This window comes from Falco peregrinus, chromosome 1 (genome assembly GCF_023634155.1).
Source record: "Falco peregrinus isolate bFalPer1 chromosome 1, bFalPer1.pri, whole genome shotgun sequence".
In the NCBI taxonomy this organism is placed as follows: Eukaryota; Metazoa; Chordata; class Aves; order Falconiformes; family Falconidae; genus Falco; species Falco peregrinus.
The window spans coordinates 39,708,164-39,730,809 of NC_073721.1; the positions used below are offsets into that span (position 1 = coordinate 39,708,164).

The window sequence follows — 22,646 nt, forward strand, 5'->3', positions numbered from 1 at the left end:
GATCCCATGCAGGTTATGGGGCTGTTGGCTGTAGGGAGCTGGCATGGTGTACCCCTAGCCTAGGAGGAGCTGGCATGGTGTACACCTTGCCTAGCAGGAATGTCCCATGCTTCCCAAGGCAGCACTCGTGAGCTGTGCCCAGGGCATGCCAGAGCACCCATTCCAGTGCTTGAATCAATACACTTGGATCAAGAGAACCAATGCTCTTGTTCATAGCCTGCAGCCCCAGCTACCAACAAGGCAAAGTTTTGTGTTGCAAACATATGCAATTTAAATAGATAAAGAGGAAAAAAAAAAGAAAAGGGAAAAAAGAAGAGCGAGAAAAAAAAAGAAGAGGGGGAAGAAAGAGGAGGAAGGAAGAAAAAAGAAAAGGAAGAAAAAAGAAAAGGAAGAAAAAAGAAAAGGAAGAAAAAAGAAAAGGAAGAAAAAAGAAAAGGAAGAAAAAAGAAAAGGAAGAAAAAAGAAAAGGAAGAAAAAAGAAAAGGAAGAAAAAAGAAAAGGAAGAAAAAGAGAGGAAAAAAACAACAAAAAAAGAAAAAAACGAAAAAAAATCCACCAAGCCCACTCTACTCCCTCCTCCCCACCCAAAACATTCCAGCCTTTCCTTTCCTGCCACTTGAGAGGGGGGTTGTTTATTGACATTATGCAAGCGCTGAAATATTTTTCTTTTTCTTCTCCCCCGTCCCTTTTCCCTTCTCCCCCCGCTCCTCCGGGGGTTGCAAAGGTAATCCGGGCCCCTCCAGCCTCCCCGGCTTATCAGCCGTAGGAGATGCATTCCGCCGCACGGCTCCCTTCGTAAGGGCGCGCTGGCCGGGCCCCTGCCCGCCGCCCCGAGGGGGGCCTGCCGCCCCGGCAGCCCGGCCGCGCCGCGGGGGGGCCGCGATGGCAGCCCGCGCCCCTGCCCGCCCCTGAGGGCGGCCGCCGCCGGGATGTTCGCCTGGCACCGCAGCTTCAGGCTGGCCGCGGCCGGCCGGAGAGGTGAGTCCGCCGCACCCCCCCCGCGCCCCCCCCGGCCGCGCAGGCGGTACTTAGGGCCGCGCAGCGCTGCGCGGCCGCCCGCCCCCATGCTGCGCTCGCTGCTCGCCGGCTGCCTCTGCCCGCACGCAGGTAAGCGCGGAGGGGAGGGTGCTGCTCGCCGCTTCAGACGGGGGTTATTTGGCTTTTTTCGGCGTGGAAACGGCTTGCGAGGGGAGGAGGGGGGCAGGAGGTACGGGAGCGCGGGGGGTCCGGGCGCGCGGAGGCTGCCACCCCCGCACCGCCCGCCTCGCACCCGCACAGCCCCGCGCTCCAGGCGGGTCCGCCGCCCCCCAGCAGCTGCTGCCCCGGGTCTGGGACCACGCTGGGTGCCCCCGGGCGGGCCGCGCCCCGCACTCCCCGGCGCTGCGCAGAGCGAGCGGCGCAGCGGGTCCGGGATGGTTTATCCCCAGGCAGCGCGGCGGGCCCGGGGATCTCGGCCCCGGGGAAGCGGAGCCCCTAGCGCACCCGTTCCCCCTTCAGCCGCGCTGGAGGCGGCGGTTTCCCCTCGCCGTTAGCATCGCTGCCGGCGCCGGCTTGCGGGGCACGGCGGTGGCTACTGGGGTCCCGGCAGCCCACCCGGAGCTCCCGCCTCCCTGCAGCGCTGCGCTGCCGCAGCCCGAGCCGCCACGGGCACCCACCGCTGGGGGGGGGGGACGACACACGACACACACACGACTGCCCTGCTCCCCTGCGCTGGGGGGCCTGCTGGGGTCTGGGGGGAGCTGGAGCCCCCCGAGGTGCCCGAGCTGGCGCAGCGCGTTGCCCTGCCCGGGCTCGGCTGGGGGCTGCAGGTTTTGCCCAGGGACGCGAAGGGCTCTGGGGCAGCGCTGCTGCGAGAGCACTCCAGCATCAGCACTAGGCGCGAAGAGATGCCCTTTTACAGGGCAGTGGAAATTGCTCTTTTTCTTTTTGCTCTGGATGTAATTTGAGCGTGAACTTGTGTCCCCCAGGCTACATAGTGCAGGTCTGACGGCAGGGTTAGGAGGGGAAAGGAAGCTTGCTCTTCCACTGGGAAGCATCCCTCATCACCCAGACACAGAAGTACTGTCAGGGGCAGGTGGAAGCTTTGGGGGGGGGGGGAACAGACTTACCACGTGGAGCACTGATCAAACAGAGATTCCGCTACAACTTCTCCAAATACGAAACAGGGACAGCGCTCCCTCATTACCTCAGCTACAAAGAGGCACCAAATATTATTTGCATCCTGGTTTGGACCCCATTTCTACTCAAAAAGCCAAGAGTATGCTGCTTCTTGCAAGCTTTGTGGCAGGGACTTCAGAGCTGCGTCTCCAAATGCAGCCTCAGAATGTAAACAGAACAAAACTTTTTTTGTTCTTTCTTTAGAATGGCAGCTAAGTAACAGGGGTGTAGGCTGGATCTTCTCCCCTCCTTGCGGGGGCTGTTAGAACAGAAGTATCAGGGTGGCAGGACCTCTTGTATCAGCAAGTTCAGCTTACTACAGCTACAGAGCCTTGCATCGCCACCTCCTCCTCATCATCATCTCACCACGGTCCCCATGTGGCTGCAGTAAGAGCAACTAACCCAAAAATTGTCACCGCTCTCATTGTGACCATAAAAGACTTCAGACATACCAAAGAGTATGGTTACACCCACCCACTGCTCCGTCCTCAGAGCAGGAGCAGCGCTGGGGTTTTGCCTAGGGACAGCAGTGACTGCACATGGAGGATGGGTTAACAGTGACCTTTCAGAGTTCCTCTGCCTTCAGTTGAAGCACTGGGGTCTTAATGGCTTTGGTCTGTGGGACTACTGAACAGTTGTTTATCCAAGCTTATTATAGGCAATAAAACCTGAATGACTACATACCTGTCATCCCTGGGGGGCAAGTTCCATCCTTGCAAAGGGCCTCCTGTCTCCTGGTTTCTGGCTGAATACTCCTTAAGGATACAAGGCAGCCTGCAAGTCAGATGTGCAAGGAAGGATCTCCTGAACTAGACAGTTTTGGCCAAGGTGTGGTATATCTGTTTTCATTTTCGGCTCAGCCACGTTAGTGAGCTGTGTGCCAAATAATCTTTTGCTGTTATACAGGGCTGCTTGTGAAAGCACCATTTACTTTAAGGTTTTGAACCTTTCTTCTGAATGAGCACATGGAAATTTCCAAGAAGGATTTGCAGGTCTTTAGGGAGAGCTGTCATCACCCTGGCAAAGTCTCACAAACAAGCACCAGGGATGCCTGTGGGAGCTGAACCCCCCACCCCAGGAGTGGGTACGCTGCAGAGCAGGGAGGACTCTGGCACAGAGCCTTGTGCACCATACTTATCCTTGGCCTCGTTTTCCCACTGGGCTATACATCTAAAGTAGTAAGTTGCAGGCTAAATGCAGAAAAAAAGTTTATCTGGCACTATACACATGGTCAGGTGTTAGGTCCAAAAACTGGTGGCTGCCAGCCTGCGCGAGCACCACCGGTAAAACAGGTGGTCTGCGGGGACCTGCTGTGCCCAGGGACCACCTGCCAGAGGTCACTCATCTGTCAGACCCATCGCTCTGTTTCCAAAACTTTGTGGGTCACTTGGAATGACTAGAAGCAAGTTGTAGAAGTGTCAAGTGACCTCTGTACTTGGAAACCCATTTCCTCTTTAGTTCACCCAACTGTTGCCACCAGTAAAGAAGCTCCCTCTCATTCTGCCTCAAATGCCTGAAGAGAGCTATAAGTATCTCCTCCTCTTCTAAAATGTAGGTATTAAGACAAAGAATGCCTCTTCAGTCAGTCCTTGAACCCTATTATCTTTCTCTCAGCATCTGTTTTATATGGATTTATCATTGCTAGCTGCGGCTATGGGGGATCTATAACATTTCTGGCCACATTATATATTACCAAACTATCATCTGGAGGAACTTCATACACTTATAACTAAAAGTCTGGGAGAGCACCTTGGAGGAAAACCACCCAAGAACTTTGTGCTTTTTGTTCGAGGGCTGTCAGAGATCTCAGCTGTGTCATAATTGTTCCTTTGCATTCAACATTTCAAGCAAATCAAACTATATATATACTCCCATGAAATCCACATGCATTTCAGTGGGCGAATTGAAATATTGAGGATTGGGTCTATCAAGCAAATATTCAGTTACCACATGGGAGCGTGTTCCTCTGCAAACATGACTTGTTCAGTCACAATTCCAGTAAAAAAAAAAACCAAACAAAAAAACCCCAACAAAACCACACACCAAACCCCCCCCCCCAAACACACACATTTCTATAGCAGTGATTTTTCAAGCCTGCACAAGTTTCTGCTTTTGTAGACAGAGGTTGTAACTGGTGCAAGACCTTTCTGTAAGCTCCCCTTAGAAATGCTCAGGCTTGTGATTGTCCTAACAGCTCCGGAGAAGCCCTTGCTCAGGCTGGGCTGTGCTCACAGAGTAGCTTTGCTGGAACAGCCTTGGGAGGGCAGGTTATCTGCAGAAGCTTGGTACCAAGCAGCACCCCTGCCATCATCAGGACTGGGACCAGGTCTTTAACAGTGGGAAGATCCTCACCCCACGGCAAAGCTCCATGGAGACAGATTTCCTTGCCATATGGTCAGTTGGTAGTGCTTGATGGGGTTTGCTTGTTTGTTGGGTTGTTCTGGTTGGAGTTTTTTGGCAGCGTAAGAGTAATCCAGTCCTTCCCTTGAGCGCTGGGCTCCGTGTGCCGCAGGGCTCTGCAGGGGACAGCCACTGCCCCGCTAGGAAGGTAGTGTGGCTCCAGCATGGGGGTGGCTGGTGCCGAGCAGGGGGTGCCAGCACAGCCCCAGCCCTCCCCACATGTGGGGGAAGAGTCAGCAGCAAAAAATGCCTATTGTTTCAGAAAGGAAGTGACCCCTTTTCTCTCAAATGCTAGGAAATTGAGACCTCATCGCTGGCGAGGGAAAAAAAATAAAGTCCCCTCTTCGCAGGGAAAGGGAAATAATACCTGGGCTGTACTGCCAGCGGTGGTAGAGAACATGTTGGAGCAGCAGGACTAAAGGGAGGCTTTTTTTTGTAAAGGAAGGAAGGAAAATGAGGGAATGCAAGGACTGAATGGGAGTGGGAGAGCCTTTCATTTCTAGGTCATGAGTTTGACTTCAGCTCCCCAGTCTCTGCTCCCTAATGATTCTTCAAAAGCTGACGAGCATCTCTGTCTGCTACTAGGAGGCCACAGCCGCACCATAGGACCTGTCCTGCGTTGCACAGGATTTAACGCTCGGCACAGCCGGAGCTAGAGAGGAGTCACCAGGCAGGCTGTGCTGGTCCTCCGCAGGATGCTGACAAACCTTTCCTGGGGCTCTGCACATGCATCGTGCTCCTGTGCTCAGGGCTAAGCAGCTGGTCGGAATGATGGGGTTTGGCTTTGGTCTTCCTTTGCAGGGCAGCTGTGCAAAATCCCTGCAGCAACCCAAGGCATTGGTGTTGCCCTTTATTTCTGGTGCTCTGTTCCCATGGCACACTACAGTTGGAAATTTTATCTTTTGTTTATCCTATACATTTATTCTATACAGTGCTATCCTTTGTAACACAGCAGCAGATGGAGACAAGCAAAGCTTTAGCTCCTGTTGGGCCAGCCATTGCGCACGTGTTTAACAGAGATGAGGATGAACATTTTGAGAAGGTGGGTGGGTGCAGACCAGAAGGGAGGAGAGCGGCATGGGGCTGTGCTGGACGGTATAGCTCTGTACTGCTACTGGCAGCACTCATCCCACTGCCAGCCCAGCCCCTTCCCACCACGAGCCCTTCTGTTAGCCAGATGCATCAGAAGACCATGAAGATACTCGAGTCAGTGCATCAGAGACCAAGGACCCCTCTCGGGGATGTAGGAGGGCTTAACAGGGCTTACACTGAAGGAATTGCCAGTGATACATGCCTTTGAGCCACAGGCGTAGATACAAAAAAGTAAAAAAAGGACCTGGATTTCAATGCTTTGGAGCATGGTAATTTAAATATAGATGTTGGCTCCTTTACTAGAAAAGTGGGAGTTTTTGCAGGAGTTGGGCCTTGGCAGGGCTGGGAATGCCTAGGAGTTCTGCCTGGGAATGAGTTGTTTGAGCACATCTCTTGCATGCGACTTAGGATAAAGAAACTGCTTGAAAGCATTTTCACATTTAGATATCTGCTCTCCTTCCTCAGGTCAGGAACCTCTATAGCATCGCACCAGGTTGAGCACTGGCAGCTGCTAGGCATTATAAACAGGAACACAACACTCAGACTTCAAACTGCAAGGAAAGGAAAGGAAAGCCTGGGGACAGGAGCTGACAGGAGAGTATTCACCTCCGAAGGGTTGAAGTTTCTCTGCTAGGCTTTGCTAACTGCCAACAGAGAAGTATCCTAGAAAGCAGTCTGGAAACAAAGCAAAGCAAAGTTCTAGATACTTAGCTGGGAAACATAAATTCCTTTTACTCCCTACTAATTACCTTCAGATATTAGCTAGGTCGCTGTTCCCACCTCCCTGTGGGATGGGAAGCAGTCTTAATCTCCAGCTGTACAGGCACAGGAAGTCCAGCAACTTGCCAAAGGTCACACATAATCAAGTCACCATCAGCTACAGCCTTCTGTTACAGCCCAGGAACCCTGCTCAGTGTGATCGCAGAGCCAGGCAGCCCTTTGGGGGGCTGCTAAGCAGGGAGCATGAGTTAACCCCAGACAACATCTGGCCTGGGCACACATTGCTGATGATGCTGCAGGCAGTGATACCAGTCCCTAAGCACACACACACAGCTCCGTCCCCTCCCCTGCTGCCTGAAAGCAGCATCCTTCCATACCTTACTTACCCTCACCCCAGAAGGGGTGTGGAAAACCAGCCCAGGGGAAAGGAAACAAACAAACAAACCCAACAAAAACAAATCATGGCTGTTTTCCCAGGAGCAGCATTATCAAACGTGGCTGATCTCCAGCACAAGTAAATACATCTCACCCACCTTAATGCTGCCATTCAGCTCTCTGAAGCTCCTCACGCCTCCTTTCAGAAGCCTCCACATGGGCTTGTAACCATAGCCCTGCAGCACGCTCCTCCAGCACCTGGCAAAAGCCCATCCTGCCCACATTGCTCTGCTATCAACCTGCAAAACACTGGCAGCCAAACCCTCAACCAGAACCAGCTGACACTGCTCCATCAAGGGCCCTGCTAATGAGCTAATTTATAGCAGCTGAGGGTCAGGTTTGGTGGGGGTGGGGGTTGTTGGGGTTTTTTGGGTTTGTGGTTTTTTTTGTAATGGCACAGATGAGCTTTAATTGCACCATTCTGGTGTGTGTTGGCAATGTGCTTGAAAGAGCTGAGTGTATTTGCGTGTTCCTTCCAAGATGCGTAGCAGAAACAGTCTGCTTGGAAGCTCCATGGTTTAGACGCCATTACCCAGGCAACAGGGAGGAAGAAGAGACTGTTCTGTCAGTGAAGTGCAGCAAGAAAAACTTGAGTTTCAGGTCACTGCCTTAATCATGAGGCATCTCCCCACTGTAGCACAGATGACCATGGGAAAGTATCACTGAGTGAATGAGGATGAGGTGCCCAAGTGTGTTGCAAAATCCTGCCGCCCTTTGCATCTATTCTGAACTTGTGGTAGAGGGATGATAACATCTCACATCATCACAAGGCATTGGGAGGATAAATCAGAAATGTTCCGACACTGTGGGTACGAGGACCTGCCACTGCTGAGATCAATGGGCTGCAGCCTGGAACACATAAACAAGAAATTGTGAAACCATGCAATGTCACTGCTGACCACAGGATAGGAAGAGCAAAGGACCATGTTGTCCAAAGCACAGACCTTGCTCTGCACTGGAGTTGGTGACATTGAGGGGATCCTCATGTGGAGGGTCAGAGATTTCATCTCATTTTTCATGTTTTCTAGCCCAGCCAAACTTTCTGGTACAAATTGTAGCTTTTGCAGTCATAAAAGACAGGAGTTGAAGTCTCTGACATCTCCTTCTGTAAGTAGCAAGACCTCATTTTAATATGCTGCTTCCTGATTTCAGACAAAGAAATATTTGTGTAGGCCAGGGTGAAACCGGTTAAGCAAGAAAAGAGAGGCAGATTGAGAGACAGTGAGAGGATCTCCAGTCAAAGGAAAGCATGGCATGATTAATTAGGGAAGGCAATCAGAGTCTTCGGGAAGGAACCACCATTGCATGTAGCAATTCCTGGTAAGAGTGGCAGTGGTAGGATCTGTTCTTAAGGAGAAGGTGCAGCAACACATTTGCTCTCCCCCTGATGCTCGGTGGTTTCGTTGTGCCGTCTGGGGTGGTGACGCCACCAGAAGAGCCTTAACGTTAGCCTTTCATTTTTCATGCAGATACAACACTTTGCCTCTCACTGGCAAGAGATGTTTGCAGCTGAACAGGTAGACCCTTTTCATTCCAAATCAGTCACGATTCAGATCCACCTCCTCCTCCCAAGACCTGGCACCAAGCTCCCTCTTACAGGTGGTGTTTGGCTGTGCCCAGAGCTGCAAAGCAGGCTCCCCGCTCCCTGTCCTCAGCTCGGAGGCTGTCACACTTGCTCCAAGAGCAGAAGCCCCTGATGAGCTTGCCTGTGGCATTCCCCTGGGCGATGGCTTTCTCCTGTCCCCTAGCCCAGTGAGGTACTGGTGTTGCATTGCTGATGGTCTGGTACTGACCATCCCACATGTGGCCCTTCCCAGTGGGGCGATGCCTGTGCGTCCTGCCACAGAGGTGGGTACAGCTCTGTATGCGATAAACACAGTTGTCTGTGAGGGGTTATAAGCACTGTGTGTGCCCAAGTGCCACAAAGAGCCCATCAGATGGGATTATTTATTGCTGACAGCCCTTCATGGAAATCCAGGGTAAAATATGAACTCTATGGCTGTCTGTGAGCAGGAAAGGGCACAATTCAGTGGTATCCCAAGAAATTTTCAGGATCAAATAGAAGGGGTTTAAATAAAGTAGAAAATGATCTGTGTGGTAGCCAGCTCGGGCCCTTAATGGGTGAAAGCCTCCCTTGCCTGTGGATGCTGTGGGAAGCAGGCTGGAGGAGGGAAGGGGGGAAACAAGTCCTTTCTGGACGGGGAGCTGTCTGGGCTGTGGCGAAGGAGGGCTGTGCATGCAGCAACCCCTGCCCTCCCGCCGGACGGTGGGGGTCCCGGCCTGCCCTGCCTCCTTAGGGATAATTACCTTACGGGGAGCGAGTTTGTGAAGCAGCTGCTGGTTTGGTATCAAGCAAAAAGGAAGGAAGTAGGAGAGGGGAATGAGAGGAAGTGAAGTAGGAAGTAAGATATCCTGAAAAGTGTATGTACTGTAGCCCTCTGAGGTGCTCTGGGTCAGGCACTAATGGAAAAGATACCAAAGGAACTGAAGTCTTGTACTGCAGCAGTTGCCGGCCCCATATGTATATGTGTGTATATATATATAAATACACAAACAGTTGTATTTGGAGCTGAGATTTGCAGCTTGCTAAAGGGTGGATGCTGGGCTTTCACCCTGGCTCTCATACCATCGCCGTGAACCAGAAGCCCGCACTGTGAAATATAAGATTCAGAAAAACAGTAAGAAAACCTGGGGGCAGATCTTCAGCTCCTGTAGATCAGTCTTTCATACAGAGGCTGTTCTGCCACATCACCCTCTGAAATAATTGTGATGTGAAAACAAGTCATCTTTGTCCACGTGTGAAAAAAGCTCACAAAGCTGCCCCCTTCTCCTTTCTCTTTACGAGGCAGGTAAGGGCTCATTTAAAGGAATTACTTCATAGCTAAAACCATACAGGGAGTGAAGAAGACCTACAGTGCCTCGTTTGCTTTTCCTATCAGCATTTGCTTTTTGTCACCTGTGTGTGTGCAGAGAACAGTGCAGAGAATACCAAACAGCTCGCAAATTGCCTGTTGCGACCCAGAATTCACTTAAGCCTGCAGAAAGATAGATTTTGTTTCACCCTTTTTGCTGCTGGTGTGGAATACATTTAATCAGAGGAAATATTTTAGACTTAAATTAAGGCCTGTCGTGCTGAAAGCACACATACTTCTCTGTGCCTGGGCACAGGTAATCACCAAAAACTTACCTGGCTAACGTTTTGTTTTCTGCCTACCTGTGAAATCAGAACTCTGTCTGCATTGATGACTCCCCCCGAAGGACTCTGGGGCTGCGAAACAACACATGTGTTGTAGCAGAGCCTGCGAGAGAGCTTCATATAGCTCCCTAAAAAACCACATTAGGGCTCTCCCTCTCCACCACCTTACTACAGGGGGCTTACACTTCCACCCCTCAGGGGTTGTGCTAGACACTGGGGTTTGCAGCCTCTTGTGACCTTCTACTTCTTTTCTTTTAAGCAGGTAAGAAGAGCCCACCTGCCGAGGACAAAGTCGTGCTGACACACATGAAGATACTGAGCAATGAAGGAATCCAAAACCCCGGGTTGATCCCAGAGGCTTCCGCTGGCCCAGCCTGCAGGGAAGAGCCCCAGCTCCCCGGTGCCAGCCCGCCACTGGCCCGCCAGGGGACCCCGAAGGCGGCAGCCGCCCCGGCAGACCCTGACTGTGCCGATGGGCTGGCAGGCACAGACTGCGTAGCCACGCTGCCTGACCTCAGCGCCTTTGAGTCCAAGTGCCGACTTCACAGGTTCTCCAAATTCGAATCCGAGGACTCGGGGGTTGAATTGCCAAGTGGGGCCAATTCTCCCTCAACGCCGACGGGTTCAGAGAAGAGCTTTGTGCTTCACAGCAGAGACTCATTTTGTGACTCGGGTGTGCTGAGCACCTCTTCTTCCCCAGAAATTGACCATCTGATGATGAGAACGCATAAGGAGCACGCCAGGAAAGTCAGCCACCAAGATCCAGAGAGCCAACAGCAAGCTGAGTACTACAGCCAGGAGGCAGATGCCGTGCAGGGTCCTGCAGCTTCCCCTGAAGACCTCAGCATCCCTCAAGAAGAAAGTCCCAATGAACATTCTGACCAGAGCGAAAGGCAATCTCTGGAAAAGGAGTCCACCCCAGAGACGGACCTTCCCAGGGAAAGCACTCTTCCCACCCCAGGTCCCATAGAAGAGCCAAAGACAGTTGCTGACAGCTTCCCAGAGAACTTTGGCAGCATGCAAGACCTTCAGATCCACGGCCATCAGCTGAAGAAGTACCCCACAAGCGACAGTCTGGATGAATACATGGATGAATGCTGTAGACTGAGCGAGGTAAGAAACACCTAAACTGAAGCTTAGAGCCAGGCCTGTCCAAATACCTCAGTCAGGGTCTGAGTCCTGTGGGTTGTCAGGAGCTGGGACACATCCCAGTGAGTTAGAGAATCTCCAGGAGCTGGGACACATCCCAGTGAGTTAGAGAATCTCCCCTGCAACTGTTGTTGTAAGCAGCAAATCATGGCAAGCGGTTTTTAAGAGCTCTTTTCATAGCAGTTAAATCCTGAAGCAGTTCACATATATCCAGTCTGGGTGAGGATGGCTAATGGCTCATGGAGATCTGATGTTTCAAAAAGCCCCAGATTAGAGGACGGGCTCAATTCTGGTCCTAAAATGAAGGTTGTGAAGTTAGTCATTGTTGTCTGACACACGGGATGGGGGGCAGAACATTGTTTTCTTCTCAAGGTCGAGTTATTCCTGTTCCTGGGAACTGCTGGACTGCCATCGGGGCACCAGAATGTGGAAAGAACTTGTCTAAGGGGTGGCTCGTTTCTGTCCAGGCCTGTCCTGTCCTCTCCAGTCAGCTTTGTCAAATAACGAGTGAGCAGGGAGCTAATGCACAGATCCAAATCCTTGCCGGGCTGGATCGGAGCTCCCATCTTACCTCGCCAGTGCAGCTGTGATGGAACAAAACTGCAAAGGCATATTTTCAGCAGCTTGTCCCGCTCCAGACTCCCTCTTTTTTCTGCTTGCTGGATACACTGTGCCACTGACAGGAGGATGAAAAGCCCTTCTGTGCACCTTCTCCTGTAGTGGATGCTGGCAAGCACTCACCCCAGCACATTGCCCAAAGCCCTGGGCTACCAGCATGCAGACAGGTCACTGCCTTGCCTGCCCACTGCAGTGGCTCCCGCACCAAGGAAAGACCTAACTGGAGAGGTGATTCATGACAGAGAGATGGGCCAAGGAGCCCCATGAGCAAAGGGCTGGAGAAGGGCAGACTAGGCGGAAAGGGTCACACAGCAAAAACATCCGATGGTGCACAACGGGGATTTCTGTTCAGGGCATTCGTTGCGGTAACAGTGATGGATCGGAAAGGGAGATGGGTGGGAGGAAGCCAAGTGAGAAGTGCTGTCTGCTGTGCAGATAATTTCACCGTGACCTCTCTGCCCAGGCCCTGAACCATCATTCCTCCCCAGCATGCCAGACCCTCCCAAGCAATGAGGAAGGTCAGCCATCGCCCACTTCTGCTAACTTTGCCTGTCGAGCCCGTACAAGTGAGGCACGATCCCGCAGAGCAGCCTCTCCCCCCAGCTGTCTCACATACAGCGGAAGATGGATGTCTATTTTGCACAGTCCTCAAACAGTCAGCGCCCTGGCCTTTTGGCAGAGAGTTCAGAAAAGGACCAGAGCAGGAGAGTTTGACCGCAAGGAGATTTTATAAAATAAAGTTACCTAAATTCTCTGTCACACTCCAGAGGGTTTGCAGCCAGCTTGGTCTTGTCTGACAGCTCTGGCTGCCCATGAAATTCCTTTAAATCATTTGTGAAATGGAGCCTCCCCAAAGCAGAGCATTTAAATAAACAAGGGAATAAATTAGAAAGAAGGTGAAGAGGAAACGAAGTTCTTGGGAGCTTATCTCCCCTTCTTTTTAATATCCTTGCTGGCTGAGTGCTAAAGCTCTGTGCCCCAGAGCACTTTTCTTTCTTTGTTTTTTGAGCTGTATAAATACAGCTGTGACCTAGATGCTGGGGAAGCTTGCCCCTCTTCACACAGCACCTCCAGGCTGCTGTAGCCATAGACCAGCACCTCTTCCAGCTGCCAGGATGCCAGGTAGCACCCAGGCTGATGGGGGCAAGGGATGCCCACGGCTGCCGCTGCAGAGTCTTCTGCCCTTGCCCAGCCTGTGCAAGGCTGGCCTGCCCTCACTGTCCTGCAACGGAGGTGGGACCCGCTCGGAAGGGATGCCCAGATGTCCATGGCTGAGGGATGCGCCTGGCTCCCCGCAGTGAGGAGGCTCTGCTCCAGGCTTACTCTGTGGCTCTCACGTGTCCAAGAGACAATGTGGTACATAGGGGCCAATCTCTTGTCCAGCCTGATGTCATCTGAAGGGCTCAGATACCCCTGGAAATGCAACCAGTGTAATCTGAAAGGTAGCAGGCCAGCGCAGAGCATTCCCACTCTGCTCAGCAAGGAACACAGCAAACCAAATTGTTTTGTTGCATCATTAAGTCCATGTCAATAGAGATGCAAGAGTGCTTATGCCGGCTTAATTTGACACCAGGTGAGAGCATTATTTAATTATAACTGACAGCATCCTCAGTTCTGCGGCTGGTTTGGGGAATGCAGCTTCCAAGCGAGAGGGGACCAGCTGCGTGTCCCCAGCCCACTGGCTGCAGCAGTGCCAGCACGGTGCTCAGCGGCACAGCCCAGTGCCAGCATGGTGCTCAGCGGCACAGCCCAGCAACTCAGGCTGCCAGCACTGGCCAAGCATGGCCCTCCGCACCCTCCCAGCTGAGGCTGCAGGAGGGAAAACACCAAAAAAAAGAAACTGGAAGTGACCAAAAGTTTGACCATTTGGATTCATTCAGTGAATGGCTTCGGTGGAAATCTAGATGGAATCATTTCAGCCTGGCGTTTCTCAGACAAAGCTTTCTGATCTTTTGTTTTGAACTGTTGTTGTTTTGAAATTTGCCTACATTTAGAAAGATGAAAGAAAGTGGAAGCTGTCAAACAACAAGTGAAAGAACTTTGAAGCCTAAATAAAAGCATTTCCTTTTAAGCCAAATTAAATGTTTGGGGTCAGTTTGAAGATGCTAGCTTTTGATGCTTTTGCTGTGCAAACATTCCCTCACGCTTTGTGAAGTTTGCATTTAAAGCCAGCCCATACCCCTAGAAGAAGAGAGAGGGTGGAAGCATCATCATCATGAAATGAATCCCCCCCCCCATTACTGATGCAGCGCTAATTATCCTGGGCTGAAGTAGTCAAAATACTTCTCTGCGGAGAGCGGCACGGTTCGGGGGAGGTATGGGGCAACCTGTGGCCATCAGCCCATAGCCTGTGCGTGCTGCTTGGAGGAAACTAGAAGCTATCAGCAAGCACAGCCCCTCCTGGACAGCCGGGTGGAGCCGTCAGAAATATACAGCATGATCCCCCTCTTTCCTGTTATTCACAAGCCTTTTGGTGCTGTCAGCTTCCAGTGACAAATGCTTCCCGCTCTGCCTGTGGCGTCACCCAGCAGTTGCTCCAAGCCCCATGAGTGTGTGACCAGGGTTTGCCATTAGGGACCACGCTGCCTCCGTACTGGCCGTGCTAACACGGCGGGAGTGGGCAGCGAGGGATCTGTGGGAGCGTGGAGCAGGGTATAACTCAGACCTGTCCGCAAGTGAGGAGCATTGCACAAAGCACAGAAACCTATGACATTGCAAGAAACATCGGTGAGCTCTTGCCTGAACAAAGAGGAGCTTTGCCTGCAACCTAGTGCCACCCGTCACCCTCAGCTCCTGCTGCCAGGCCCAGCTCAGGGCAGATTTTCATTGATCCCAGCTGAAGAAAAGCCCATTGCATGCATCAGAGTAATGGCAGGAATGCATGGGACAAAGCACTGGTTAGATGATCAGAAATGCAGCTTTGATTATGCCTCAGTTGGACGAGAGGCTTGAAAGCAACCGCCCGTCTTGCAGCTCCTGCCGCCCTTCAGACCTCTGCAGTGCTCAGGGGCTGAGCACGATGGCACGTGCACGGGGGGACATGCTCACACCACCGCTACTGGTGGCTGCAGGGGAAAACTGTTGGTTTACCCCAGTCAGAACAGTGACTGGAGGGCTCTGGATAAGCCAGAGCTCCCAGTGCAGATGCTGATCCTGTATTTTTAAGTTTCCTAGGAAATCTGTGGGGCAGCACAACAGTGATGGTTTGTCGGAAGCTGAGCAGGGACCCATGTACTGAACCCTGTTCCCAGAACTCCACCAGACGAGCACCCACCGGGCAGAAAGCCCTTCAGTTACCTGGCTGTACGGCGGCGTAGGGCACCACAGCTCTGCAGGGGCTAAACCGTAACGGGAGTGACTCGGCAAGCCTTGGGTTCCTCTCCTTCCAGCAGTGGGTCTGGCTCAGCCTGATCTACCCAAAAGGAAAACCTGGCATTATTTATGCATTATGTTGGTACTTCATAGTGCAACTTTAACCATCTGATTCAAAAATTGTGTCAGTCTGATCCTTCGCATCTTCACCTTCAAACAAGTGGGTGAGATGGTTTTCCTTCTTCGTAGGCTTCATCGACTCAAAAATGGGCACGTGGCTTTTGTTCTAACACTACTGGGCAACCCCCGTGTGGGGAACAGGAAACATTTCAGTCCCGTTAAGTGAATGTTTTGGGAAGCTTTGGCGGGGAGGACAGAGGCTGGAAGAGAATCATCCTGGAAAATGTTTGCGGTTTTCCTATGGTTGCTCACCCTCCACTGCTGGCTTAAAACTGCTGAGAGGAAAATATTTAGACCAGAATGAACATGACAGACCAGGTTCTACGCAGCACTTGGCATGACCTTAGAAGACAGTGAGGGCTGGTTAGGTATCTCCAGTCCATGGAAAAGAAAGCCCTGGAAGGGTCCCTAGAGACACCCTCTCCTTTTGGGGGCAATCAGCTAAATTACACATTTTTTTAGTGTTTAACGCCTGCCATATCTGAGCCATCCTGAAGCTAATGGGCCTTGTGGCAGGGCAAGCAAGGTGAAGCATCCCCCTTGAAGGCTTTCCCCCTTTTGCCTGCTGCCTGCAGAGGCAGCTGGTCCTGCCAGGATGGGCAGGCGCCAGAGGCTGTGCCTGATTTGCCTTTTCCTCATTTGTGCTGGCTGGGATCACTTCAATAAAGTGCAAAATAATTTCCTATTAAATAGCCCAGACTGCCTGCTTCTGAAGGCTGGCTGTGAACTGTATCAAGTCCAACCTCTATCTGGTTTAGGTCCTCTACAGGGGTAAATCCACCTTGCCTCAAGGCAGGGAGCAACTGCTCAACATCTTGTCCCTCTCATTTTCTGAAGGCCTGTATCTATGCTCAGGAGTTGGAGGTTCTCTCTAACTTTTGCTAAAAGCCAGATTTTCTTCATGCCTGCCCCAAACACACCTTTGTTTAAGCCCTGGACACAGAGCACTGGAGATCAGGGCCACTGTCCCTTCTCCCCCCGCTCCCTGTAACCCTAGCAGCTGCAAATACTCATCAGGAACTTAAAATATCAAGCGCAGGAAAAACACGGAACCAAAGGAGGGGTTCTAACAGAAAGAGGTCACACTCAAATGCTTTGTGCTTTCTCCCCAGCCCTGAGGTTACGGACGCATGTTTTACTTTACCCTCTTTTCCAAGAGCTCCTCTGTCCCTTGTAGTCTTCCCCTCTGTTTCTGCAGCTACAACGGGTTGGATTTGGCTTAGTGTCTCGTTAGGGCAATACAGACATTCCATCCGCCACTGCAACAGCAAACTGGCAGAAAGGGGATTGTTAAACGTGAAGAAAGAGGGTGTGGTAGCACAAAGGCTGTGTTTCCCAGGATAATGAGGAACTTCTGACTACCTATTTTGGGTCAGCGTAAAAAAAATGACTACTCATTTTGTGGCAGCTCAAAACTGCCCAGTTTCAGAAGCCAATACTCACATACCTTCTGCAAGTCACGCTTCCGAAGCTGGGCAGCCCCAAATCCCTGGATGCTTTCAGATGTATCGGTTATAGTGCTTTTGATTCAAGCTTTTCCCAGCAGACACCATGTAGGCTTTGTTCCCCCTGCGGGTCCTGGGGCTGTGCCCCTTCCCACCGCACAGACACGCTAAGGGCTCGGTTTTATGGCTGAGTAGCCTTTGTCTTGCCACCGCTCCTGCAGGCTCTGCCCGAGAGGAAAATAAAAATCATGAATGTTAATGACGGGTTGGCTCGGAGTCATCACCGGTTTTCATGTGATTTCATGTGACCTCTGTCCCAACCTCAGACGCAAAAGCATCTGGACATAATAATACCTGTTTATAAACAACTTTGTATCATCAGTTGTTTAAAAAGAAGTAAATCCTAATGTTGATTATTTTTGAACACACCATGAGCTTTCTGTCATAATGAAAAGACAGGAAGAGTCCCAAGGCTGGCATTTCCCCAAAAATGCAGATTGTTGTGGGAAAGGAGACAGAGCAAGCTTCCTGCTTTTGTAGAGAGAACTTATTTTTTGAAGTAAGATAAACTTAGAGCGCTGCTTTTGTAAATATTGAGGCTTATTTTACTTACTGATATCACATGCACATCAGCAGGCAGCGCCAAGGTGGAAGCGAGCCCTGCATGTGTGTGTGAGCAGCACGTTCAGAGCCCGCCGGCGGCACGGGAGAGGATGCTCGCTGTGCTCAGGGAAGCCTGGGGGCCAGGAGCGGCGAGGTGCTGAGCAGGAGGCTGGGAAGCACCGCTGATTTTCCTCTGCCACAGAACTGCCTGTCTGCAGCACTGCCGGTGGCTGCGCAGCACTGGGATGCTGCAGGTTCTGGGCACAGAGAGATCCGTGGTACAGAACACCCTGCCAGAGCCAGGCAGCAGGGTTGACCCTGCAAACTTGCTTCAGGCATCTCTTAGCGACTGAGAAAGCAGCAGCGGGGACGTAAGCTGGGATCTGCTAAAGACCACTTTGGCAGCTCGGTCCAGGCATGCATCCCTCTCGCTGACCCAGCGGCAATGAGGGTCTGAGTTCAGCCGTGCCATAATGGTTGTGGATTGCCAAAGGCAGGTAAAACCTACCCCCAAAGTTGGCCACACGGCAGCAAATCACTGCAACCTGCAGATGCCTGCCTTTGGGTAGAAGCCAGGCTCAGCCCCAGTGCACCTAGGTGTGACTTGCCCGAGGGCTCTGGGCTAAGGGAGCCATACAAACCCCAGCCATCTATACCATACAGTAGAACTATATTTGTTTGTAAGGGTCCTGTGACCAGCAAAAGATGAAAATTAACCTGGCAGGTGGAATTAGAAACAGGCTGTCAGGTTCTGCTCCGTGTCAGCCTGTGATCAGTCAGAAGAGCCCCTCTGATGGCACGTCTTGCTGAGCAATCCAGAAAAGAGCTGTGAGCAAGCTACAGGCCTGCTATAGCTCAGGTCTGTACATGTAGCTATACTCAGGTCTGAGTATGACCTCAGGTCTGGCTGTAACCAAAGCTCCTTGCAAGGGGAAGCCTGAGCATCTTTACCATGGCCCACAGCTGCCAGGGGTGTGCTGGGCTCCCACCCACAAGTAAGGGTTGCTCTGCTACTGCTGCATGGTCTAAGATGCGTTATCATTGCAGGTGAACCAAGGGAACAGCAAAGCCCTGGGATCTGGTCTGGGATACCTGGAACACATTTGCCAACTGATTGAGAAGATCGGGCAGCTGCAGGAACACAACCTGCGTCTCCAAAAGCAAGTGTGCAGCTTGCAGAAAGAACAGAAGATGAGCCAGATAAAAGAGGTAAGCAGACACCATAGTATCTTCCATTAAAAGCTATACTCAAGGCCCAGATGCGAAGTTCCATGTCTGTGTGAGGGAAGATGCTAATTTACTGGACCCCACGCTCACCTGGGCTGGTTGCTCTGGTTTTCAGGGACCCCTCGCCCACCACAGTGGGCTCAATTTCCCTTGGGATGGGCTTGGGTTTCTGTTCTTGTTCAGTGTTGTTTCGCAGGTGTGCTTGCTTCTGTTGAGTTAAACAGCATCCCTCTCACCCCATGCAATGGCCAGCTCAAAGTCAGTAGCTTTAACTTCTCTACGGTTGAAAACGTCAAGAACACATCTGCCCCCGTCAATGCTATCAAAACAAAACATTCAATTGTGTTTTGAATTAAAAGCTCCTTCTTTTCTTTCTGGTTTCAAACCCCAAAATCCCAGACTTTCCCACAAAACAGACATGGTGGGAAAGAGAAGCAGTGGTACCACTACCCAGCTCCATGCTCTCTTTCCCTTGCCGCGCGTCTAAGCTGCCAAATGAAGAGTCACCGACATGAAACATCTCAGGGTTCCTATTTGTGGTTGTTTCTTTATCAGCCAGAGATAGCTGGGGAATTTGACTGAAATTTGCAAATCATTCCAGCATCCTCCCAAACAGTGTTTTTTAGCCCCTGCATATTTTGTTCAGCTCTACCCCACTTCTGCTTCTCAATTCTTTTTCTTTGGCCATCACACCAGGTTTCCAGCTTTTCTCCTCCCCTCCCTTTTTATTATTTTATCACTCCCCAAAGAAACAGAAGGGGTTTGTCACACTCAGCTGTTTCTTCCCAGCCATGCTGTGGCGAGTCTTTTATTCTCCCGACAGCATCATTCCTCCCCTGGTGCTGCTCTCCCACCTGCTGTGACTGGATCTGCAGTAGGTGACTGCTGCCTCCTCAGAGCCAAAGCCAAGTTTGTGAGTCAGGTTGCAGAGCAGAGTAGCCCGTCATTTCCATGTACCCATCTTTCATGCTCAGAGGAATGCAGCCTCCTACATAGAGCCTGGGAATTGTTAACACATTTCCTGGAGCTTTACAACTGTGAGTCATCGCTCAAAGTAACCCTTCCAAGCTGCAAATTCAGGGTCAAATCCTCATCTGGTGTACGTGCCCCCTCCTCCCCAGCTCCCACTGAAATGAAAAGCACTTGCTTTCATTTCACTGTTTGAAACTTTGATTTTTTTTGTATTTTCCAAGAGCTCTTAGTAGTACCTTCTCAGCTGCACTTGTCCCATACAGTTTGGTGGGGAGCTGTAACATTCAGCACTTGCAATGTGTTCTGCAAAGCAGGGTGCTCTCCCTCGGGTATCTCCATGATGCCTGCATCTCCTTGATCTGAGCAGCTGTCACTTTCCTCTTCAGAGTCATAGCCCCTCCGTGCAAAATAGGGACACTGCCACCCCTGTCTGCCATAGGACATGGATGTTGCTGTCCACATTGCGTTTTGGAGGGTGTCCTGAGGCTACTTTCCAAAGCATGTTTGCTCTCCATGCAGACCATGAACACGGGAAGGTTTCCATGCCCAAGGCACACCTAGGGAAGTCACAACCCCCAGAGCAGAGATGGGCTAGTGCAGTGTTAAAAGCTGGTCGTGAGAACTGTAAATAGCCAGTGCTCCCAGTGCTGCTCTTGAGAGCTGTACAGACATCACCACAGACACCGGTGGCCTTTCAGTCCTGGGACACAAAGGAAATGCCATTACTCCACATCCTTTGCTTTACAAGATCTCTAAAGCCGTGGGCCAAAAGCAGCACCTTTCAAAGCACCTCCCAAAACACGTAACACAAAGCGCCATGCTGCTGTGGCAACATATACAGATGAGATGTTACGTTAGAACTGTTACTACTTGGGGGTCTCTGGAAGTGCTAAACTGGTGTTGGCCTGCACTGGTTCCAACCCCAATAAATAGTTTGGTTCCCTTTCCACTTCAGCTGGATAAAGCCCTTCTTGCTTTCTGCCCCACCAAAATCTTGTGCAGCATGGTCATGCGGGGTACATCTCCCTTTCCCACCATGCCAGCTACAACAGACGGACACCAGCTGAAGTACCACGTGCAGTGAATTGGAGTGGTAACATGCAAGTGAACTATGGCAGCCCATCAATAAAAATACAAGAGATTGTTGTCTGTCCGGGTCCCAAACCAAATAATATTGTCTTAAAATGCAAGTCATTGTTATGATGCATCTGTTTATTTACACAAATGCCTTAGCTGAGTAGCTCTGCGTTGAGAAATTTGCATTCAATTCCTTCAGGGAAACAAACATGAAAGATGCTGAGTATCAGGCAATTTAATCTAAACACCAACAACCCCACAAAAAAATCTATATTACCAACTCCAGGCAGCTCAGCATTTTAGAAAATTAAATAACTTCTCTGGGTTCTGATGGGTCCTGGAGCAAGGCTGGGCATCCCTCATCTGAAGCAGCTGCGATTCGCCCATACCATCGCTGTGCTCGGTTGCCTGGGGTCATGCAGCCCGAGAGCCTGCACACTTTCTTTTTCTTGGTGTAGGAGTACTTTCTGCAGCACTGCTCCTGTGGAGCTGCCAGTGTCTTCCTCAACTCGTACCAAGACACGAAGACGCTTTTTGCTGGGAGGAACAGACCTCACAGCCTCTTGGTTCAGACTGGAAACCCTTCTGATCTTTCTATCATCCCAGAAATAGGAGCGAATGCTGAGAAGCTGAGCAGCTGCAATGGTGAGTTCAGGTCCCTCGAACCTACCCTCTGCTTGCCACCAGTGGATGGAATAAGCTGACCAGCAACCTTCTCCCTAGGAAAGGCAGACTAGAACAGAGCAAGGTGCTAGTGGAATTAAACCTTAACTGGAAATCCAAGAGATGAGTTTTTAAACACTCTACGCCTAGGATTTTAACGCTTGCCGCCTCACATGCATGAAGCAGGACTTCTTGCTCCACAGCTGTGGCAACAAAGATTAGGATAAATGCCTTATAAAACAGGTCTCTCTTGGAAACTCAGCACACCTGAGTGGGTCTGTTAGCAGAGCCCCTCCACGTGGCTTTAAAATCCCCCCCAGCCAAAGTAGGATTTGATCCAAGATGGAAAGCTGTATGCCTGTTGTTAGTTTCCTACCCTCTCAAGCAGGCACAGAACACATTCCTGGAGGATGACCTATTCTATAGACCAAGTGGAAATAAGCCCCAGCTGCAAAGCTTGGATCCAGGGACCAGCTTTCCCAGAAGGCTGAGAAAGACTGAGCTCAGCCTGTCTTTGGCTTCAGCCAGCTGAAAAGTCTGGATCCAATGTTAGATGTGAACCAGCCCACTAAGTGAGACTTAAGCTTATTTCATACCTTGGGCTTCAGCCTGCCTCTAATACCTGGTGAAACACAGAACACCAGCACACCTCCCAGCAGGACCAAGTCGGTGGAGATGGCCTTGGGGATCTCTAGTGCCGAGGCTCAGAAATTCTTTTTCCTGGCAGTTTTAGAGCAGATCTGGAAGGAAAATAGGACCATGAGGAAGCCATTAGAAAGTCCTGCTGTGGTCAGACACTTTGTCAGAGCATTTACCTTCTTTCCACTGCAGAGTGGCATGAAGGCACGTTGGGGTCTCATCCCATCATTAAGTCCGTAGGGTTCTCATCCTGTCTGCAGTTGCAGCTTGCTGGCAGCACTGGCCACAGGCCACCCTAGCAGGATGCTGCTGAGAAACGAGAGCAAGTCCTTGTCTTTCATTGCAGGAAGCGAGAGACACCCTGAATCAGGAAACAGCCAGCCGATGGTGGGGCTGAGGAAGTCGTCAAACAGTAGGAACAACAAGGAGAATGAGTTCAGAGAAGCTGGTGGTGTGGCTGAGGGACAGGCTTTTCCATCAAAGGACCCTGCAGTGAGAAAGGTGAGTGATAAGCTCGGAGTCAGCTTTCCAGTGGGACCAGTGGGAGAAGTTCTGCTCAGGCGACCGAGAGCAGGGGGCAGGGGGAGCAAGCCAACCCTGCCTGCTGCTGCAGGGGCTGGGGTGGTGGGGGCCAAGGTGCCCTGCACCTCTGCTCCCAGCATTAAAGGAAGACAACGGCAATGGCTTTACGCCGAGAGGGCACCAGCAGAGCACTGGCACAGGGGAGAGGGGCCCTGCAGACAGCAACGTGGGCTTTAGCC

General features: G+C 51.3%; 1 protein-coding gene and 1 long non-coding RNA gene across 7 annotated transcripts in view; one reads left to right on the forward strand and one right to left on the reverse strand.

Moving 5' to 3' along the window:
• The first annotated feature begins 681 nt into the window (after window positions 1–681).
• The window catches only part of LOC101918014 (uncharacterized), a 31,004-nt gene continuing 9,039 nt past the window's right edge, over window positions 682–22,646 (forward strand). Inside the window, exons 1-5 of one of the 5 annotated variants that reach the window (XM_055794007.1) lie at window positions 682–978; window positions 10,260–11,113; window positions 18,355–18,516; window positions 21,042–21,228; window positions 22,232–22,386. In XM_055794007.1, coding sequence (XP_055649982.1) covers window positions 930–978; window positions 10,260–11,113; window positions 18,355–18,516; window positions 21,042–21,228; window positions 22,232–22,386 — 1,407 coding nt within the window. In that variant the 5' untranslated portion in view covers window positions 682–929. The other 4 variants (XM_055794013.1, XM_055794022.1, XM_055794017.1 and 1 more) reach the window with 4 other exon arrangements.
• Window positions 11,235–17,266, reverse strand: LOC129783706 (uncharacterized). Of its 2 annotated transcripts, XR_008745538.1 has the most exons (4): window positions 16,707–17,266; window positions 16,404–16,531; window positions 15,065–15,179; window positions 11,235–11,444 (listed from the first exon to the last, which is right to left on the reverse strand). It is a non-coding gene; the product is annotated as an uncharacterized LOC129783706 (long non-coding RNA). The 2 variants fall into 2 exon arrangements; XR_008745537.1 differs by having other exon boundaries at window positions 11,235–15,179.